At 48.4% G+C, this 15,260-nt stretch overlaps 1 protein-coding gene across 4 annotated transcripts in view; it reads left to right on the forward strand.

Annotated features, from left to right (window-relative positions):
- The window catches only part of HTT (huntingtin), a 168,989-nt gene that overhangs the window by 134,567 nt on the left and 19,162 nt on the right, over positions 1–15,260 (forward strand). For all 4 annotated transcript variants that reach the window (XR_008524958.2, XM_024245873.3, XM_054554967.2 and 1 more), the window contains 10 exons: positions 3–141; positions 1,050–1,172; positions 3,563–3,776; positions 4,198–4,343; positions 5,687–5,864; positions 6,837–6,935; positions 9,185–9,372; positions 11,582–11,708; positions 13,787–13,887; positions 14,809–14,963. Coding sequence is in view for 3 of the 4 variants with exons in the window: in XM_024245873.3 (XP_024101641.3) it covers positions 3–141; positions 1,050–1,172; positions 3,563–3,776; positions 4,198–4,343; positions 5,687–5,864; positions 6,837–6,935; positions 9,185–9,372; positions 11,582–11,708; positions 13,787–13,887; positions 14,809–14,963 (1,470 nt within the window). In the remaining variant the exon portion in view is untranslated. The remainder of the gene's footprint in view (positions 1–2; positions 142–1,049; positions 1,173–3,562; positions 3,777–4,197; positions 4,344–5,686; positions 5,865–6,836; positions 6,936–9,184; positions 9,373–11,581; positions 11,709–13,786; positions 13,888–14,808; positions 14,964–15,260) is intronic.

Consider the following 15,260-nt stretch of genomic DNA (forward strand, 5'->3'; position numbering starts at 1 on the left):
AGACACCAAAGGCTCTATTCCCTGCTGGACAGGTTTCGTCTCTCCAGCATGCAAGACTCACTTAGTCCCTCTCCTCCAGTCTCTTCCCACCCGCTGGACGGGGATGGGCATGTGTCACTGGAAACAGTGAGTCCGGACAAAGTAAGTGTCCAGTGTGTTTGCGTGGGAGGCACAGGGCGCTGAGTGCCTCTGTCTCCTGTGGCAGATACAGAGAGTGCAGAGGAGGTGCAGTGGACCCAAGGAGTTCTGGCGCTCGGCTCGGCTCAGTGAAGCTGTGGTTAGAGACATGGGGGGCCATCAAGGTCCGAGGGAGCCAAGCAGTGCTGATGTGGGACCCTTTTGTTAGGAGTGCAGGGTGAGTAGTTAGTGGGTGAATCAAGGGAAAGTGGGCCGTGGCCTGCAGGCCCCTGACTGCACAGGCCTTTAAGCACATGTCAATGCCTCTAGCCTCCCTCCATCGCCTCATACCTTCCGGCCACCTGTGAGTTGCACTGCCACTGCCAGCCATTCTGGTATGTTGTCAGCACCTCCACTGCTCATACCTCATGGTTAGGGACCACTTGGGGCCTTGGTAGAGCCTTGGTACTCTACTTTCCTGGACAGAGTTCAGCTTATGAATATGAATTTAGATTTCAAAACCCAGCAGCCCAAGTATAAAAAAGCGAAGATTCAGTCCTGCCTGCTTAGGCTCTATTCGCTAAGCACCTGCCCTGCCCTGGTTGCTGGGGAGAGATGAGCAAAGCAGACAACCCAGGAGAGGATGGCAAAGGGGCCGCTAACCCTTAGTGGTTTAACTGTATTTGGAAGGACTGTTGGAAGTTCACCAGGTGAAGCGGGAGGCCGTGAGGGTGCCCAGGCAGGTAACAGAAGTCCAAAGGGGAAGACCTGTGGTGTGGTGAGCCGTATAGCCACAGCATGCCGGCCGGCGGCCCTCTCGGTTAGCCTAGTGCAGTGTTCCCAAGCACTGGCCTAGGCCTGTAGCTCCAGGGATGTGAAGTCCCCTTGAACGCCGCCCATCATGTTCACCTTATCCATTTTTTTCTTCCCAGGACTGGTACATTCATCTTGTCAAATCCCAGTGTTGGACCAGGTCAGATTCTGCACTGCTGGAAGGTGCAGAGCTGGTGAATCGGATTCCTGCTGAAGATATGAGTGCCTTCATGATGAACTCGGTACGGGGGGAGCAGCGGAGGCAAGGAATCCTCAGCTTTTCTTGTGACTTCCAAGTGGGATTTGTGTCATCATCATGTGACCCACTTGTTGACAACACATGTTGGGGACTCCACTCTGGACAGGGACGGGATGTCGGAGAGACTCCACTCTGAATGGGGCCGGGAAGTGGGGAGGACTCCATTTCAGATGGGGTCGGGACATGGAGGGTATGCTGATCGAGAAAAGCACATTGTTTCAGCCACATTAGAATCCAAGGAGGCAAGTCGATTTCACTCAAGCTTTCAAGCATTTGAAGAAAATGGAGGTGGTCTTATATTACAGTCAGTTTTACTTGCTTGTTCTCGTGGCAGTGAGGAATGGTATTGGATTGGTGTCTATCTTAATTCAGGATCTTTGAGAAGATGGAGAGCACTCCCTCAGGGATTAGGACAGACTGGAGATGGAAATGAAGATTTTATTACTTACTGGTCCTGGCAGGTGCACGGCCTAGAGGCCCCTCACGCACAGAGGTTGGGGTCACGTGAGAGAATGAAGTGTGGCCCTGGGCACTTGTATTGGCATCTAGAGTGGGGAACATGAGCGGCAGGGGAGCAGGGGAGAAACTGGATGGCAGTTGGAAGCAGGCAGCTGTGAAATTTGAAGCAAGTTGATGGGAGCCCTCTCTCATGAGGAGGTATTGTTTTGAAATCCAGCTGGCCCCAAGGCTGGGTGTATGGTTTGGGATGAGAACTATCTGGCCTTCACTGGAGGAACAAACACGGGATGTTATCACCTAAGCTCCACGGCCAAGACAGAATGAAAGTCAAGGTTGCATATTTGCCATAGACTTCAACACAGTGTCGTAATGCGTGACGTCAATAACTTGTTTCTAGTGTCCTGGAAGTTGATCTTCAGTCGTAAAAGAGACCCTTGGATGCAGCGAGATTTCCTCTACTCACACCTCTGTTAGATGTAGTGAGGTTCTTCACCCCCCAACCCCAGATGTCAGAGGGCACCCTGCGCAGAGCTAGGAGGCCATGCAAAGCCTTGGTGTCCCTGTCCTTCACCCATGGGCAGGTCCTGTGAGCAGTGGGGGGGCCACCTCTTGGGTGTGGTGCAGCCATGGCCTGAGCAGGGCTTCCTCTCAGACCTACTAGGACGGGAGAAGCCTCTTGGTGCTTTAGTCCTGCGTTGATATGCAGCAAATGGGAGGGAAGTGGGCACCTGGGAGGACAAATGCAGGTAGAGGCTGGGGGTGGCAGCAGGTGTTCATGAGAAGAGACCTTGCGGGGAGGGCAACACAACAGTGTATTCTGACGTACTGAAGAACTCAACTGAAAACAACAGGAGAATTAGCCCAAAATCCATTTGCTAAAATTGTTTATCTTTTTTTTTTTTTTTTGAGACGAAGTCTCGCTCTTGTCACCCAGGCTGGAGTGCAATGGCGCCATCTTGGCTCACTGCAACCTCCGCCTCCTGGGTTCAAACGATTCTTCTGCCTCAGCCTCCCGAGTAGCTGGGATTACAGGCATGCGCCACCATGCCCAGCTAATTTTTGTATTTTTAGTGGAGACGGGATTTCACCATGTTGGCCAGGCTAGTCTCAAACTCCTGACCTCAGGTGATCCGCCCACCTTGGCCCCCCAAATTGCTGGGATTACAGGCCTGAGCCACCACGCCCGGCCTAAAATTGTTTATCTTAAGATTCATGCAGTGAAAGCTAACTTACTGAGTGATAAATTTGCTTAGTGATCCGTTTATTAGGTTTTCCAAATTTGCTAATTGGGCTTTGAACAGCTGTAAAAGTTCTGACTGTAAAAGAAAGCTTCAACTTTTGGCATTCATGATGCTTTTCTGAATATTAAACTAAGATAGATGTTTTACCTGAAGAATTGGCCCCCAATCTTTAAATGGCTAAACAAAAAGATTGCTAAAACATAATCCAAATTGTCATAAGAAATACCATTTTTCCAACCAAAATTTTGGAATTCATATGGCTACTTTTACGTATTTCAGCTGCATTTGAACATCTTTTTCAAACTTTAGGGATGGCTGGTGTATCACTGAGGTCTTGGATGACACTTTAGCTTTGATTTTGTTTTTATGAATTAAAATTGTCATACCAAAATTTTTATTTCAAGCAAATCCAAGAGCATAAAAAATTAAAATATTACTTAAAGTACAAAGAGAGAACAGAAATATATTTTACTAAGCATATGTTGAATGAAATTGTTCAAATATTTATAACAGGCATAGAGTAGAATTTTCTTAAAAATATTTTTGATGGTATACCAATTTGTATTTTCTCAGAAACATTTGCCTTATTATTTTTCTATTGTGTTTTTCTTACCTGATGGAAAGCACACAATCTGTTGTTATTGTTTGTTAACCTTTAATGTTCTGATTTCAGGAGTTCAACCCAAGCCTGCTAGCTCCATGCTTAAGCCTAGGGATGAGTGAAATTTCTGGTGGCCAGAAGAGTCCCCTTTTTGAAGCAGCCCGTGAGGTGACTCTGGCCCGCGTGAGCGGCACTGTACAACAGCTCCCTGCTGTCCATCACGTCTTCCAGCCCGGCCTGCCTGCAGAGCCGGCGGCCTACTGGAGCAAGTTGAATGATCTATTTGGTAATTAAAATTAAAATTTATCTTATTTTTAAAAAGAGTTCCAGGGCCAGTATAGTACTTTGCACCAAGTAAATATACAATAAAGGCAGTGGATCTAATACATTGAAAGTGTTTACAGAGGTAGCTAAAGAGCAGCACTGGTGTCCTCAGCTCAGAATTTCTTCCTGTGTGTTTGCCACTTTGCCATTCATTGACATGGTCATGGACATAGGGCTCTAAGCCCTTGAGGAAGGCTGGGCCAGACCTCAGGGGAGATGCAGCCCCAAACCACATGCAGTCGTGTGGACGGATGTGTAGATGTGCCATTGAGGAACAATGTCTTGAACTTTCATCAGATTCTCAGAGAATTGCTTGACTGCCTTTTGAAGGTGATGCATCTGTGCTCACGTTTGCACCCACCCACGAGGGCCTTCTGTTTCAGGGGATGCTGCTCTGTATCAGTCCCTGCCCACTCTGGCCCGGGCCCTGGCACAGTACCTGGTGGTGGTCTCCAAACTGCCCAGTCATTTGCACCTTCCTCCTGAGAAAGAGAAGGACATCGTGAAATTCGTAGTGGCAACCCTTGAGGTAAGAGGCAGCTCGGGAGCTCAGTGTTGCTGTGGGGAGGGGGCATAGGGCTGACACTGAAGAGGGTAAAGCAGTTTTATTTGAAAAGCAAGAGCTCTGACCAGTCCAGTCACTCTTCCATCTCAGCGTGGCAGTAAGTCTTGTCACCGTCAAGTTATTGTAGCCATCCTTCACCCTCGCCTCGCCACTCCTCACGGTGGCCTGTGAGGTCAGCCAGGTCCCCTTCTCCTCTGCACCTACAATGTTATGTGCATCCTAATTTTAGAGACACGAAAAATAATCATCTGGAAGTACTTTATGTCTTAAGTTGGCCTGGACATGTCAGCCAAGGAATACTTGGTTTGTGTTAGTGCTTGTAATTAGCCCCCAAAATCTGTACATGTTCTGGATGCATTAAAGTCTGGCCTGTATCCTTAAAGGGCCATCGCTGTGCTGCCTGCCCTCAGCAAGGACACACTTTGCAGACCCACAGAGGCTCCGCCTCCACCTCACACCAAAGAAAGGGAGGAGTCCAAAGGGCATCAGTGCCATTACTCACAAAATGATAAATACACCCTTATTCTGAACCATGTGGAGGCAGATGGTTTGTGTTCCCTGTCCTTTAGGTTTCAGCTTAGTAGGGAAGTGGGAAAGCCAGCGTGTGATCTCAGCACAGGGTGATTGCTGCTGATTATATTATGTGCCTGCTGTGTGCAGGATGAAATACTTTATATGCATCATCTTATTTGACTCTCACAACCCCCTGTGAGATAGGCTCTGTTACTCCCATTTGACAGGTGAGGAAAGCAAGGCTTAGAGAATTTCAGTGACTTGCCCAGGTCCACTGAGCTAGGAAGTAGCCATTCTGGCATTTGAACCCAAGGCCTGCTATCCCTAGAACCCATGCTCTCAAATTCAACCTCTGAGGCTATGACAGAGCAGGCCCCGGTGCTGTGGGAGCCCCAAGGAAGAGCCTCTGGCCTGGTGGCCACGTAGCCCAGGAGAGACTTCTACAGGAGCCCACAGTGCTGAAGAAGAGAGAGGCAGCAGAGTAAGGGGGCATTCTGGCAGAGAGGGGACTGGCACTTTGGGGAATAGGTGGGTCAGGACTGAATGTAATGGAGCCATGTCAGAGCTGTCCTTCTGGAAGGGCAAGGGCATCTGGACCCGCTGCCCCTCAATGCTTTGGACGGTTCCACCACAACTGTGATTCACACGGCCTCCGCAAACGAAGGTACATGAGTGGGCCTTCTGTGACTCGGTACTTCCCTTTAGGCCCTGTCTTGGCATTTGATCCATGAGCAGATCCCTCCCCAGACGAAGGTGCGTGAGTGGGCATTCTGTGACTCGGTACTTCCCTTTAGGCCTTGTCCTGGCATTTGATCCATGAGCAGATCCCGCTGAGTCTGGATCTCCAGGCAGGGCTGGACTGCTGCTGCCTGGCCCTGCAGCTGCCTGGCCTCTGGAGCGTGGTCTCCTCCACAGAGTTTGTGACCCATGCCTGCTCCGTCATCCACTGTGTGCACTTCATCCTGGAGGCCGGTGAGTCCCTGTCCATGAACAGTGGGTTCCTATCAGTTCCTGTCTGGTTCACCATGTTTTTATTTTGTGCTGCCTGTTTGCCAGGTACTAAGCTAGGAATTGGGGATGGAGAGGTAGATAAAATATGCATTAGGAAGGGCTGGGCCCCATCGCTTACTCTCCAATATATTGGAGTCTACACTGGAATTTAACTGGAATTTGCTTTTTTAGTCATTTTATTTAGATTTTGAAGTCTCAGCTTTCATCAAAAATACTTCTAAACTTTATGTCTCTGTGATCTTTAGTCTTAGCTGACTGTTTTATGCATTTAGTCTTATATGATCATAAGATTAATAAGATTACATTCAGAAGATTGTTTTCTGTTAGAGTTAAAATGTTTCTATACTGCATTGTAATATTAACATACCGTAAAATGAAAGTGGCTTATTCTTTTCAAGGAACAGTATCCTCAACAAGGGTCATTAGCCACAATTTTTAAAAATTGGACGTCATAGTTTACATGTTAGAGGGTGTTTTGAAGCTTTGTATTTTTAAATTAAATGTTATAGAGTGATGTTTTGATGTTTCATAATTGTTTTCATCTGCGCATTTGTAGCCAACTTGAAAACAAAGATCCAGGGATTAATACTTAAAAGCCAGACTTCTTGGAGGTTATAGTGATGATTTTGGTAGTAATGAATCTTGGGCCGTCTCATAATAACCTCAGGGTGAGAGATGGCCAACAGGAGATAGTCGAGGGACTTAGAAATCTGAATGAAATCTGAAGTACAAATCTTCAGACATATACCACTAACCAAGAGATTGGTACCTCGGTCTAGTATTGTCTGTTTGTCTAAAATTGGTTCTAAGAAATTTAGGCTAGTCTGTCTATCCCTTTGAATTTTGGTGAGGCTGCACAAATGTCAAATTTTGAATCAAAAGCACTGATGGAAGTGTGTGGAAATTCTTTTGTTTGTTCTGTTGTAATTTTAGTTGCAGTGCAGCCTGGAGAGCAGCTTCTTAGTCCAGAAAGAAGAACGAATACCCCAAAAGCCATCAGAGAGGAGGAGCAAGTAGATCCAAACACACAGAGTAAGTCTCAGGACCCATTGTTTCTTACATGTGGTTCCTCCAGGACTTAAAAATCATTCACAGAGACGTGCACCGCGGTGAGTGTGGACTCCTGGAAGCGCAACGTAGCTCGGCTGTGTCCTGCTGCTCCTCCTTCGCTGTCAGGGAGGCTGTAGTCCATTGCTTTGCCAGCTCTTTCGTTTCCGAGTGAACACCTTGTCCGTACACATGCGGCTGTCGCTGACCCTACAGACCAGCTGGGATGCCACTGGGGGAGCGTTCCCTTCCCCCCAGCACTTTCCACACTGTGCAGTTATTCTGAGATCCTTGAGGGCAGGGAACAGGTTTGTCTTCTTTGTGTTCTCAGAAATTAATGCTCGGCCTCTGGTCAGCAAGCAACAACCTTTTGTTGAGTGATAATGAATAAATAAATGTTTCCCACATGAGTATTCAGTAACCTCAGTGTCAGGTTCAGCCATCTGTTTTGGTGGATATTTAAAAGAAAATTCCACTTTTCCTACAGAAAAAAAAAAAAATCCAAATCCCAGTGATTTAAGCCAGTTATAGACTTAAGACATATACTACGGCTTTTCATGCACTTTCCTCCCAATTCTAGAGTAGGTATTTTACTAGGAAAATGGTGGCAGTGCCTGTTGGGAGGAAAATTTTTTGGCCAAGTGTCTTTTGTTCTTGCCAGGGCCCCTAGGCTGCTGGGGCTGCTTCAGCTTCTTTAGCCCAGTGTCTGGTGGGGAATGCCCCCTGTAGCCTGTCCCACAGAGGTGGGGGTGCCTCACCTGGGGCCTGTCTGCACATTTTACACAGCACCCTTACTTGGAGCATCAGGCATCTTTTCCATGCTCTGTGGCTCAGGAAACACGCCTTTTCAATCATGAGTGTGCCAGTGCTTTTGGGCTTTTTCTCCCAGCTTTTGTGCAATCCTACTTATGGATGGAGTTTTCCTGTCTTTAGTCTTCTGCATAGTACTTTTCTCTTCTGGTTCCCGGTTCAAGGTTTTGTAATTAGAGAATGACCCAGAAGCAATGGCATTTTAATGCACATCCAAGGACTTCTCTGAATTTTTATCTCAAACCTCTGTGGGTCCTTCAGGCTTCAGTTTGTGATTTCATGATTTCTTGTCGCTACCTAAGGAATATGAAAACACCCACCTCCCTACTCTGCGTCTTCCAGCCGAGTGGCACCTCAGGCTGTGGATCCTGTGCTTCTGTGGTGAGGATAAGAATAGTGCCAACTGTGTGGATTGAGATCAATCAGTTAATCCATCCATGTAAAGCACCTGGAACGGATGACAGTCTTGTTATGAATACTCAACAAATGCTATCATGATTTTTAGTTAGATTTCCATTGCTTTAAAACAGTTGAGACATCTCCGAGGTTTGAGTTAGAGCAGCGGGCCCTGAAGTGGGTTCTGTTCAGGTGAAGATGATTGTGCTTATTCCCCATGACCCTCTTTAGGCCAGAGTGGGAAGCTTGCTTTGTTTTTTTAATCACCTCGATAGGACGTTACTTCTTAAAGGTCATCCAATAAATAATAAAGCCAACTCGTTAGCGTGGGGCTTAATTGCTTAAGTCCAATAAGAAGTCATTCTCTATTCTAGGAAGTTGCCCAAACTGTAGAATCTCGTGGCCTGTGGGTAATAGCCACTTACTACACATTCACTGACTCAACAAATCATATTTTAGTAGGTATGATATTCTAGACTCAAGACACCACGCTGGGGATCTTCCCAAGGGTGTGAAGTGTTCCTCAGCGTCTGCCTTGGGAGTCTCCATGTCCATCAGAACCATCCAAGCCCCTCAAGCACTCTGTTCTAGGAAAGCCAGTGAAGCAAGGATGACAACATGGCCCTTTGATACTAGCTGAGGGACAGGCACAGGTCCTGGGAGACCAGAGAAAGACAAGGGGCAGAGGAGGTGTCCTAAAGGAAGTCTGAGGCTGAGGAGCCACAGGATGGCTTCCAGCTGTCACAGGCTGCTGCTGGCCTTATCACAGAGAGTGGGCCAGAGGGCTGGGAACCAAGGCCAGAGCTCAGGTTCAGGACCATTCCAGCATTCCCAGCAGAAAATGGGGAGAATTGTATGGTATAGGCAGATATGAAGGAGGTAGAATCTGCAGGCCTTCAGTGGCCAACTCAGAGTCTAAGTGGATTCTACAATTATGGCTTGAGTAGCTGGTTGTAGGTCATGCTTTCCACACTGGGTATACAGGATGTGTTTTTTAAAAAGTCCTCTCTTAACCGTTGCTTGTTTAGATCCTAAGTATATCACTGCAGCCTGTGAGATGGTGGCAGAAATGGTGGAGTCTCTGCAGTCGGTGTTGGCCTTGGGTCATAAAAGGAATAGTGGCGTGCCGGCGTTTCTCACGTCAGTGCTCAGGAACATCATCATCAGCCTGGCCCGCCTGCCCCTTGTCAACAGCTACACACGTGTGCCCCCACTGGTGAGTCTGGTCATTCCTTGCAGAAGACCAAGTACGGTGAAATGCACCGGTAAGCCCTGGGCTGGGCACACTTGATAGGGCGGGACAGAATCCCCGCAGCCCAGAGGCTGCCTGCTGTGGTTCTGGTGCCAGGCTGCTTTCCTCAGGCACCACGTGTGGAGGTTGCTAGTAGAAATACTGGGTTTTCTAAAATGAACTGAGGCCCTGCATCCCTAAGAGATTAGTGTTAGACCTGATTCTAGAGCAACTAGACCACTTTGCTTAATAGCAGACCAGAAACCACACCCCCTTAAGTGAGTGAGATTTTCCTTTGGAGATAATTCATGTTTTTCTACACAATTTTGCTGTTGTCTTCAGAATCGGTTTAAAGTAGGTGTTATTGCCAGGCGCAGTAGCTCATGCCCGTAATCCCAGCACTTTGGGAAGCCAAGGTGAGTGGATCACTTGAGGTCAGGAGTTAGAGACCAACCTGGCCAACATGGTGAAACCCCATCTCTACTAAAAATATAAAAATTAGCCAGGTGTGGTGGTGAGCGCCTGTAATCCCAGCTACTCAGGAGATTGAGACAGGAGAATCGCGTGAACCCAGGAGGTGGAGGTTGCAGTAAGCCGAGATCGCACCACTGCACTCTAGCCTGGGCAACAGAGCAAGACTCCGTCTCAAAAAAAAAAAAAAAAAAGGTGTTATTGATCAGAATCCTTGTTTCAGATAGCAGGAGCTTAGCTTGAGGAGAGTGAGGGTTGATGGGGGGGACTGACTTCTGCCCAGTGAAATGGCATCATCCCCCACCAGCCTGCTGAAATAAGATGATGGGACCTGTTCCTTAGGGCCTGCAGCATCCTCAGGCAGGAAAGAAAGGCCGACCCGGCAGGGTGTGAGCCAGCAGGTGTAGGTCGGTGAGAATGGAGCCAGGTCCCAGGGAAGAGGCTTGTGGCTGCCTGAGAAGGGTGCGTGCCTGCCTGTGTGTGTGTGTGCACGTGTGTGTATGTATGCTGGAGAGTCTAGGGAGGCTTTCTCCAAGGGCACAGTATTGTTTGATCCTGAGAGATAAAGATTCTGCCGCAGGGGGTGAAGGTATTCCAGATGGAGGGCTCATTCCGAAGAAGAGGCCAGTGCCTGCTGGTGCTGGAAGCAGTTGCAGAACAGGGAGTTGTAGGCTTTCCTGGGAAGAGAGCAACAGGAGTGCTGGAGAAGCAGGCCACCCTTGCTGCATGGGGTTGCTCTCAGCCCCACTTTTGGTGCACAGCGAGTCACTGTGGGTTCATTAGCATCTGGTTCTGAGACAGTAACTGCTCCTTTGGAGGGGCTTGGGGAGACCATGTAAGAGGGCATAGTTTTCAGGTCATGCCGTCCAGAACGCACTTGAGGATACGCCAGGACGGGCTGCACGCTGTAGATAAAATTCCTCCAGCAAGCTCTTAACTGGCATTGAGGAGTTCCCTGAGTGTGGTCATCTGGAAGGCAGCTGTGACAGGCACTGCAGTCTCCCCCTGGGCGGGTACCAGAGAGGAGCATAGAAGAGCATAACCAATTTAAAGAGAGGGCTTTCCTGTGGTGAGGTAAGAGATTAGCTGGTCATTATCATAGAGCCCCCTCTGCCTTTGTGCAGATGGGCTGTGGGAATCCTGGGGTTCCGTTGGGTCCTTTGTCACCTCACTGAAGGCATGTAAGCTGAGCTGGCCAGATCATGAGCTGATCCTGCCACTTGAACAGCATCAAGCCTGCCTCTGGATTCTTCTGTGCACAGCGCTTGTCTGAGCACCTCATGCACAGAGAACTGGACTTCAGAGTTTACAGAAATAAGCTGTATGGTTCATTTTCATGCCTGCTTGCCAGTAAACATATCTGAGCTGAACTTCCCTGAACACCTGCTTTTATTCTAACACACCATCTGCTGTTTGTGGGCGAGGGGTGCTGTCTCTAACTCCTGCCTGCCTCTCCCAGCACTCCCTGAGTGGGGTATGCCAGCAGCCTCAGGATGAGGACAGGAAGTGGGAGGGCAGAGCAGATTTGGGAGGGCCACTTGATGGGGAAGGAAGTCCCAGGAAGCAGTTGGAGCTGTTTTCTGGGGGAGAAGGTGCCAGCTCTGGGACAGTGTTGGGGTAGTGAGGAGGGAACCCAGTGGAGAGAAGTCGGGCTTCCTGCTTCCTCACAGTGTGTCTGTCCTGACTCAACTTGGGTGATGTCACTTCCTTTTCATCTTCTCAGGTGTGGAAGCTTGGATGGTCACCCAAACCGGGAGGGGATTTTGGCACAGCATTCCCTGAGATCCCCGTAGAGTTCCTCCAGGAAAAGGAAGTCTTTAAGGAGTTCATCTACCGCATCAACACACTAGGTACTCTTGGGGCCTCTCCTTCAGGTCACCATTGTCAGACATCTACCGGGAGGAAATCCAGAGCCCCCAGTACTGGGATCTTCTCATTTGACTCCAGAAAAGATTTAAGCATGATAATAATACAAACCTATGTGAATACATTTTGCAGTGTTGGCAAAACTCCTTTTATACTGAGAAAATAGATCCCAGTTCCTGTGTTTTGTGGCTTGAATCCCAGCTTTGTGTATTCCGGGCTTGTTTGAAGTCAGGAAAGGTTCATGTGCAATAGACAACGTGAGACTAAATTCTGCCTTAGATTTTGCATTTAGGCTAAACAGTGGCAGCACTTGTCTCAGAATGTTTTCTTGTGTTCACCAGTCTGATCCCGTTGTGTCTCAGTGGTCCGTTTTCTCATATGGGAACAAGCAGACGGGAGCAGATGGAGTCAGGTCTCTTGGCACTTGCCTTCCCCAGAGCCTAGAGGCAGGATAGGGAGAAAGCAGGCTTGGGGCTCAGACAGTCCTGGTCTGCTTCCAGCCCTCCTACCTGAGCAGCGTAGGGCAAGTCCTTGTAACCTCTAGAGACCCTCAGTTTTGTCATATGTAAAATGGAGGTCATGGCTATTTCATAGAATTGTTGCAGATTTAGAAATTACATTTCTAAACAAATGTTACCCCTTATTTCTAAATAAGTGTCTAAATGAATAAGTCACCACTTTTGCCCCTATTTGATGGCAAGAGGTGTGATCTTGTGGTGGGACTGTAATCAGTCAGTTCTCAGTGACTGGGCCCTGCTGTGGTGTTTCCTGGAGTGTTCCTGTCTTGACCTAGAAAGTCTGGCATGGGCACCCTGACTCCACTATCCAGTCCTCTCCCCAGTCCCTCGGGCTTCTGCAGATTTGAGGCTTGTTTTGATCCCAGGTTGTGGCAGGAGACACCTTGCCTCTACTTTCCCCTTTATAATTCAATGTCCAAAGAGAGCCCTGAGCAGGAACCTCACGCCAGCTGCCTCACGGAGCTCCTCCTCTTCCTTGCTGTGGGGATCGGTATCAGTGGCCTCCTGGTCTCTCCCCCTTGCCTAACACGAGCTCCTTTGCTTACTTGGGTGCCCTTGCTCTTGAACTGCCCATCGGACGTGCGTGACCCAAGACTGTGCTGCAGTCCCTGCCTTGTTCGTGCTCATTTTCTTCTTTGTTCATTTTTTCACTGTAATGTAAATTGTTATATTTGTCTGTATCTGTGTCTGAATCAGTCCTGCACGCTGTCCTTCTCTCTGTCTCTTGTTCTTTCTTTACCCAGTTTATCACGGGGACCCCGATGTCCATTGCTCTAGTTCTCCTGTCCTAAGCACCCCATCCCGTCTCTCTGGCCTTACCACAAGTGGCATGGCTGCCTCAGACATCATGATGGGGACATGAAGCACAGCTGTCAGAAACAACTGTTGGTTAGATACACTGGAATGCGGCTCATCAATAGGAATGGAGGGTCTATCAGATTATTTTCACTGAATCCCTGTTCCTACCTCGATACACTCTTTTTGATCTATTCTTCTAGACAGGTCAGAGGAACCATTACTTTAACTTTTAAATTTTTAGCAGCTTTATTGAGGTAGAATTCACATACTACAGATTTCACCCACTCTAAGCGGACAGCTTGGTGGCCTTTAGTTTTATCCACAGAGTTGTGCAGCTAGCTGCACAGTCTCAGGGCTGGACTCCAGGGAAGATTTTAGCCCATCTAGTGAGTGGGGCAGAAGTGGCCTTGGCCCTGCACGAGGTCGCCTGCATGGGCATCCCTGCCCTGTCCCTGTGTCTGCACTACTGGGGGTTGACCAGGCTGCCAGGGCCGACTTGGGCCTGTGCCACCTGCCTCTCACGAGTGCCTCGGACAGTGCAGCCGATGTCTGTACTTCGGTTTCCTCGATGATGAAATGGAGGGGATAGTGTTCCCCGCATCATAGACTTGTGTGAGGTTTAAGGGACTCACTGCCCTTGGTGTGGAGCCTTCTCCAGGGGCTGTGCTGTGTTGGCGTAGCTGTCAGCTCTCCATTACAGGCTTGAGAAGGCTTGACACTCTCTCATGTAACATTTATATTTCTAGGCTGGACTAGTCGTACTCAGTTTGAAGAAACTTGGGCCACCCTCCTTGGTGTCCTGGTGACGCAGCCCCTCGTGATGGAGCAGGAGGAGAGCCCACCAGAAGTAAGCCCACACCCCGTGCTGGTTGGCACATGGGCAGTTATGGCTGCTTGTAGGCCTTTGGTGGGGAATAAAATAAGGCAGCAAGTTGGTGTTTTTTTTTTTTGTCTTACCTTATTTTTGAAAGAGTAGCTGAATGGTGTCTTGACTGATATTCCAGAGCAGGGACAAAGCCCGCTGAGGTCTGGGGGCTGAGATTACCAATGGCTGGAATGCATTTTGTTATGGTGTATTCCATGTTAAGGATCAATACGATTGTGCCCTTTCTGGAAAATATCTTTTAGTTTATCAATATTCAGAGGAGTGTAGGTTGAATTAAAATGAAAAGGCACTTTATAAAGGCCATGAGTAGTACCTGGTTTCATTTTTCTAATGTCTTGCAGAGATTTTATTAGGCTTCTTGAAGTGTTCACGTACATTACGCTAACATGATATTAATAATAACTGTGCTCTGGTACAGCGAAGCCAGCAGAATGGGAAGTTGTGGAATGCAGGCCCTTGATTCTGATAGAAGGTGTGGTTTGAACTCACAGAAATGACAGTTTGGAGGGTAGACATATGTCACAAGTCATCAAGATTGTCTTTAAATTCATCCATAGAAGCTAACAGGTTGTCATAAGCAAGGCCTCTAAAATGTATGAGGGAATTCAAAGATAATTTATTTAAAAAGTAATTCATGTTTGGAGTTTTGTGCCCAAAGGAGTCCTTGATTTGAAAAATGGACGTTTGCCCATCAGATTGTTTTAGGGCCCGTATGTGCAGAGGCCCTGCCTCGTGCCCCGTGAGCTCAGCCTGACAGAAGTCCCTTGGTAGCACTTAAGGCTCCTCTTCCTCCCATTGAGGCAGGGTAGACTCTGAGTTTTGCAGGCAGAGCTGGTTGTGGGTGTCTTGCTGCTCTTGTTGACATGTGGGCTATCCTTCCAGGAAGACACAGAGAGGACCCAGATCAACGTCCTGGCCGTGCAGGCCATCACCTCACTGGTGCTCAGTGCAATGACTGTGCCTGTGGCCGGCAACCCAGCTGTAAGCTGCTTGGAGCAGCAGCCCCGGAACAAGCCTCTGAAAGCTCTCGACACCAGGTTTGCTTGAGTTGCCACGTGTCTCCGGGACATAGCAGGTGCTGGGGGCAGTGGGTTCCCCACTGAAGCGTCCAGCAGCTTCACCCAGGCCGTTTTCCTTCGTTGCTAGAATTGAAAACACTGTCCATGTGGCCTGTGCAGGAGGTGCAGACCCAAAGGTGGCCTCCTGGTCAGTGAGGAGCTGGAAACGCGACAGGAACTGACATGGGGTTAGTGAGCATTTAGAGGTAGACGTTAGCAGAGCAAAAATGAGCGGGCAAGTAGTAGAGCAAGTAGTAGAACACCCACCTAAGGGCT

This window comes from Pongo abelii, chromosome 3 (assembly GCF_028885655.2).
Source record: "Pongo abelii isolate AG06213 chromosome 3, NHGRI_mPonAbe1-v2.0_pri, whole genome shotgun sequence".
Classification (NCBI taxonomy): domain Eukaryota; kingdom Metazoa; phylum Chordata; class Mammalia; order Primates; family Hominidae; genus Pongo; species Pongo abelii.